Source organism: Pediculus humanus, genomic scaffold (genome assembly GCF_000006295.1).
Source record: "Pediculus humanus corporis 1103172108265 genomic scaffold, whole genome shotgun sequence".
In the NCBI taxonomy this organism is placed as follows: domain Eukaryota; kingdom Metazoa; phylum Arthropoda; class Insecta; order Psocodea; family Pediculidae; genus Pediculus; species Pediculus humanus.
This window is the reverse complement of record NW_002987834.1, coordinates 3,778-10,439: the sequence shown is the minus strand read 5'-3', so window position 1 is coordinate 10,439 and position 6,662 is coordinate 3,778. Positions and strand designations below refer to the sequence as shown.

The window sequence follows — 6,662 nt, the reverse complement described above, 5'->3', positions numbered from 1 at the left end:
GAGGGGGGGGCAAAACACACACACACAAATCTAAAAAAAAGTATGTGAAAAAATGACGAAGCTCTTTTTTTTTCGTTTTAACTAACGTTTATTATATCCTTGATCTTACGAACTAATCAAAAAAAATTTTTTTTTTTGTTTCATTTCGAATCTGGGTCTTAAAACATAATAATAATAATGTGATCGAAAAACATTGACCAATTATATTTAAAAAAAAAAAAAAAAACTAGTAGGTCAATAATCATTGAGAAAATTTTTGGAAAAAAAAAAATGGCACCCCAAATGAGTTTTTAATTATTATTTTTTTTTTAAACAAAACAACAAAAATTTCTCATTTGTTCTATTATTATTATTATTATTATTATTAATATTAAATTTTTTGTTCTTTTTACACGTTGAATTGATGACTAATTAACTGATAGCAAAAAATAACGAACTTTTATTCGAAATAACAAAAAAAAAAACAAAAAAAAAGAGAAAAAAAAAATTTTATTCTTAAAAGTGTGAAAAATCTTTTCTCGTGGGAGATTCTTAAGCGTGTGTTTGTTAGTTTGTTTGTGCGCGTTTTTAATTACAATAACACGTTGATTATGTGAAATGAATATGAAATACGACAAACGCAAGACGACAACAGTGTAACAAACAGTTTGTGACAATTCATTAGAATATTCAAATCTAAACGTAAAAAAGCTCGTTAAATGTTTGTTTGCTTGTTTGCTTGTTTGTTTTTATACAAGGTTATTATAATAACCACCATTTATATAAATTCATAACAATCATCATCATTATTATTATTAATTAAAACGAATCGGAAAATTAACACTCGGAAAATTTTTTGCTAAAAAAAAAATTATTAAATAAAATATGATTGAAACACTTTACAAAAAAAAAGCCGGGAAATTTTTTTTTTAAATATTTTTTTCCCCATACCAAATTTTTATGTAAAAACAATAATAATAATTACCCGATAATTAATTAATAAATAATAATAATAATAATAATTATTAATAAAACGTTCACAATGATTTAATTAATTTTTTTTTTTTATTAAAGAAACTAATAAAAAATATTCATTATTTAAACGATTGAATAAAACGTAAATCATTGTTTTAACACCGTTTTATGTTTTATGTTTTGTTTTACACGAACAAATAAAAATGATTCACACACACAAGGCACAACAAACAACAATAACAACAACCATCCTTTATTTATTTGTCTATAACTAACTAAATAATAATTTATAAGAGTCTCTCTTCTTACCTTTAATTCTTATCCCCACCATGATTAAACACACTCTCTGGCCTTATCCATGTAAAACGTTACTCTCTCTGTTGTAAATCAACAAAACTAACACTTAAATCATTCCATCACTTTTTTCTGGAAACAAAAAAAAAAAATGTCAAAATGATTTTGTAATTTTTTTTTTTTTTTTACACCCCTGATGATGACCTTTTCAACTTTGTTCATTATAATTATTAACAATTACAATGGGAAAACTATCAAACTTTTCTTTTTCAAATTTTTTGACTATAAAAAAAAAAATAATGCACACATATATACTTATTTAGTTTTATGTAAAGTAAAAGTAAAATTACATTTTGATTAATTATAAAATAAGTAATAATAATAATAATAATAAAACAATAAAAATTAGTTTTTTTGTTAATGTTCCATTTCATGCATTGTTATAAACTTAACGTATATTTTCAATTATAGAAAATTTTTGTAATTTTTATTTGATAATATGAAATTTTGTTACTTTTATTATAGAATTTTTATATAATGATATAAATAAGTTAAAGAAAACGTTATAATTAATAAATTTTTTAAGTTTATAACACAAAAGGGGTAAATTTATAAAGTTTTCCCTATCCATTTTAATAAATTCAAGAGAATTTGATAAATAATAATAATAATTACGCCGTATCGTGCGATTTAATAAAAGAAACTATTCAATTATATAAATTAATAAAAAAAATTTCATTAAAAAATCTTATTTAACTAAAAATAATTTAAAAAAAAAAAAAAAGTTTTAAAGTAAGACTAAATACTTACAACTGTTTAAGCCATTTTGTAATTTATTAAAATTGATTGAAGCGACATCTGTGTCAATAATTTGTACTAAATTTTGTATTTATTATCTCTGTGGAATTAAACAATTTTTAACCTTGGAAAAATCATTCATCTCTTTTTATATATATAAAAAAAAAAAGTTTTTTTTGTTCATGTAAAAAAAAAAAATTTTTCTAATTTTTTTTTATATTTTAAAGAGTATTTTGTGCCGTGAAAATTATAATTATAGTCATCGGCATTTAGCAATAAATTTATTTTTAGTTAATTAAATAGTTTTCCTTTCTAAAATATTATATTTAAAGCATTTTTTATCGTGTGTGTGTGTGTAGAATGTTATTTAAATTTTGCATTTAAATATAATTATCTCTTGACATTTTGCCTCATGATAACTTATTATTCAAATAACGTATTTATGTATTTTCAATAAAAAAAAAAATGTGAATAAAAATTAATAACATGTTATAAATATTTTAGAAGGAAAACTTCCTCTGGCTTTCATATTAAATGGAATATGAAAAGTGAAAATAATAAATTGGCAAAAGAAAAAATAAATAAATAGGAAAAACCCCAAATAAATATTGAAAAGAATACAATTATGTTTTTTTATTTGTTCAGTTATTCTCCATCACATGAATAAAGAGAAAAAAAAAATTATTATTACTCTATGATTGAAACTAACTAATACTACCTCTAAAAATGATTGAATTTAAAAGTCCGTTCAGAAAGTAATAATGTTACTTTTTGTAATCAAACAAAAATGAACAATGATAACAAAACTATAGAATCAAATTTGAATGGAAATATTGTTAATAAGTGTAAAACAGTTTCTGAAAACAATAATTTAATTTTAATTGAAAATATTGATAATAATGTCGACAGTGTGTCAGTTACCTTAGCCAAAGATTTTGTCGCAGCTGCGGGATTTAACGTAGAAGCACCGATTGTCAATGCAATTATAGGAAATATTACTGGTTCTCTTCCTACAAGAAAAATTGAAACTCTTGACACAATGAAGTGTAAAATTTGTGATTGTGAAATTACATCCAGTCATATTTTTGCTCATCACATTAACGGATCCAAACATAAAAAAAAGGTTAAATAAACGACAGTATAAATGGATTTCAATGAGAAATACACATTTCATTTACATCTTTTTGTAAATTTTATTTATTTTTAAGGTAAAAGCTTTGGATATAATAAATCAATTAAAAGAAAAAAAAGGAGTTCGCGCTGAAGATAGTGATGACCCTAATGCTTTTCGTTGTGAAATTTGTTCTGTGACAGTTAATTCTGCTCAGCAATTAGAACTTCATTTAATGGGTAGGTAAAATAAATAATGCATTATTATTATTGACATTACTATTTCAAATGTGTATTCATTATATAAATGATTTTTTCAGGATCAAAGCATAAAAAAAAAATTGACAATGATGTATTTAAATTAACTGGGAAAAAAAAGGAAGAAAATTTAGGTAAGATTTTTTTTCGTAACAGGATTTTTTCCTTTAATTTTTGTGGATAATAAAATTATTAAAACGTTTTCTACAAAGCAAGATATTTAAACATGAGTTTATGTTTTATTTTAGATCATGCATCATCACCTAAGAAAAAAAAAAAAGAAGAGCCGCATCCAATTTTACCATGTCAGTTATGCGGAATGTTTATGAATTCTCCAAGCCAATATGAGCAGGTAATTTTAATTAGTAATTTTCTCTAGCACTTTAATTATTACTTATTTATTTATTTACCTTTGTTAATTAAATTTTTTATTTTATTTAAATATGCTTAATTACAAGGTTATCGCTTTAAGGTTATGCGTTAATGCTATCTGTAAAAATAATTATTTAAAATAATTTCACGATTGTTTTGGTATCTTATCAAACTTGTGTAAAATAATTTTTACACAAGTTTATCATCTTTAAAATCATTTAAATATCATGAAAAAAAAATTATATTATTTGATTTTGAAATTGAATTTTTGTTTTAGCATATGTCATCGAAAAAACATAAAATGAAAAGTGGTCAGTCGAATACGACAAACGAGGAATCCTGTAACACTGATAATAATAAATACATGTATGGTAGAATTGAAGTTACCCAAAATGTAGTTGGCACAAGCTTTGACAATGGCTATCAAGCTGTACCACGAAGTGGTTATAAATATCAAAATTATGATACCACTTACAAAGGGCCTAGTAATTATTATAACAATGTTAATCCATATTCTCAAAATTATTATGTAGAAAATAAAACGACAGAGGGTAGCCAACCCTATTATAATAATTACCTTAGGTATCCACAAAAACCAACTTATAAAATTCAATACCAAAATAATGGTAATTAAAAAAAAAAAATAATAATAATAAAAAGTATTTTAAAAAAATAAATAAATATAAAACTTTTATTATGTAACGATAGTGAAAATGATGATTGTGATTCATATGTGTTTAAATTGAATTATTCATATAACCATATGCAATTTTTTTTTTTTTTAAGCATAACAAGTACTTGTTAATATAATAAGAAGGTATATTATAATAATTTTTTTTTTTTTTTCGTGTATTTTAATGATATTATGAATATCATTATTCAATTTAGATTGTATTAGAAAATAGTGAATCAAAGAATCATATTTAGGTAAATATGTTTAAGTGTGTGAAAATACAATTACTTGAGCCTTACATTACAAAAAAAAAAAAATGTAACGATAATTATTATTATTAATATTTTATTTTATAAATATAAATAATAAAGCATAGGATATTAAAATAAAATTTATTTAATTATTTATTTTTTCCTAAATAAGTCCAAAAAAAAAAAAAAAATGATCATCAAGGGATATATATATAGAGTAAAAATATAATCAATATTAAAATTGATTTCCCGCGCGTGGTCGTGGAACTAACAATATTAGTAAATTTGACAACCGCGCTTTTATAGACTAGAAACTTCTTTAAGAATGAGTATAAACTGGTCTGGCTTGTGAGGTAGTAGATGGTGTGTAACATATTTTTAAAAAAATTTTGTTTCCACCGTTTATATTTATTTAGTAGCATTTCAAATAGTTTTTTTTTTTTTTTTTTAAATATAAATTAATTATTTGTACATAATAAAGGATTTTTACATTTCTTATTATTATTATTATTTGTGAAATGAAAAAATCCCGTATGTAATATAAATCAAGCATTAAAAAAAAAAAAAAAAATTATTTGAATGTTTTGGTGATTCTATTTGTCGTATCTCACCTCACCGAATATTAATAATATAATTTAATATAAAAAAAGTGATTTGTATTTATTTAAAAAAAAAAAAAATGGCATCTGAATTAATAGCATTTACCGAATACGAAGAAGAAATTTGTTTCGATTTGGATGATCCAGATTTCGCGTCATCAACAAAAACATCTTCAGTCGGTGGTAATGGTAGTAATTTGAGACCGAATGCATTATCATGTTTAATGGAAGCTCGGGGTAAGTTATTCATTAATTAATTATTAAAACGACAAAATAATAATAATAATAATAATTTAACCGAGAGCTATTATTAGTAGGATTAGTTTTTATAATAAACAACAACAACAACAACAACTATGACCTAAAACCTGTAAAATGTGTTTCTTGCTTTTAGTTGTACAAAAACATATACAATGTTGAAATTTTTTCACGTTTTACATTCACTTGTTAAGGCCATATATTAATCCGCTAAAAATTGTCTATGAATTTTTTTTTGTTTAATTTTCCTTCTTCCACGTTAAAATTTTTTTACATTTTCTATCTCTCTCTCCCTCTTCATCATAAGATTATATTAAACGTTAGTAATTAAAATTAAAATGGCGGATTAATTATAATCTAAACTGTTAACTATTTCTTTTTATAGATTATTATTATTACAAATCGTTTGTGTTTGTTTGTGTGTGTGTGTGTGTAATTTTTCGACGGTAAATTTCCCTTTTTTTTTTTTTTTTTTTTTTTAAAAAAAAAAAATTTCAAAATAACAACAACAAACGTAAAAATTTCTCTTTAATGAGTTCTTGAGGCATTTTTGTTATTTGTTTATTGTTTTGTAATGTAATAACTCATTTCCGCATTTTTTTTGTTTTTTTTTTTTTTTCCCTTCATTTTTCCATCGTCATCGTCATCGGGGTATAAATATTATTATTATTATTATTATTATTAAAACTCGTTTATTAATATATATATATGTATAAAATTTTTTGGTACTAATAATAATAATAATAATTTAAATGACCTTCGAAAAAAAACGCGTTCGCTTTTTTTTTTTACTATTCTTATATCTTTTGGTATTATTAATTGATTATCCAATGTTTACTCGTTCAAAGGTGATAATAATAATAATAATAATAATAATATCGAATGGTAACTAACGAATAATAATGATGATGATAATGATAGTAATTACGATTTTCACGTGTAATGGAACGAACGAAAAATTTCAAAAAAAAAAAAAAAAAAAAAAATTTAGAAATGATTTTGTTTTTAAACAAAGAAAAAATTATTATTATTTTTTTTTTTTTCGTAGTCATTCTAACGAATGATAATGATAATGACGATAATGATGATGATGAT

General features: G+C 22.3%; 1 protein-coding gene across 1 annotated transcript; it reads left to right on the top strand.

Annotated features, from left to right (window-relative positions):
- Window positions 1–2,833: 2,833 nt before the first annotated feature.
- Window positions 2,834–5,566, top strand: Phum_PHUM494650 (uncharacterized protein; the record flags this gene model as incomplete). Its single annotated transcript, XM_002430640.1, has 6 exons — window positions 2,834–3,169; window positions 3,255–3,396; window positions 3,477–3,548; window positions 3,663–3,766; window positions 4,064–4,337; window positions 5,409–5,566. 6 exons carry the CDS (start codon window positions 2,834–2,836, stop codon window positions 5,564–5,566), a joined length of 1,086 nt encoding a protein of 361 aa, XP_002430685.1.
- Between the last annotated feature and the right edge of the window lie 1,096 nt (window positions 5,567–6,662).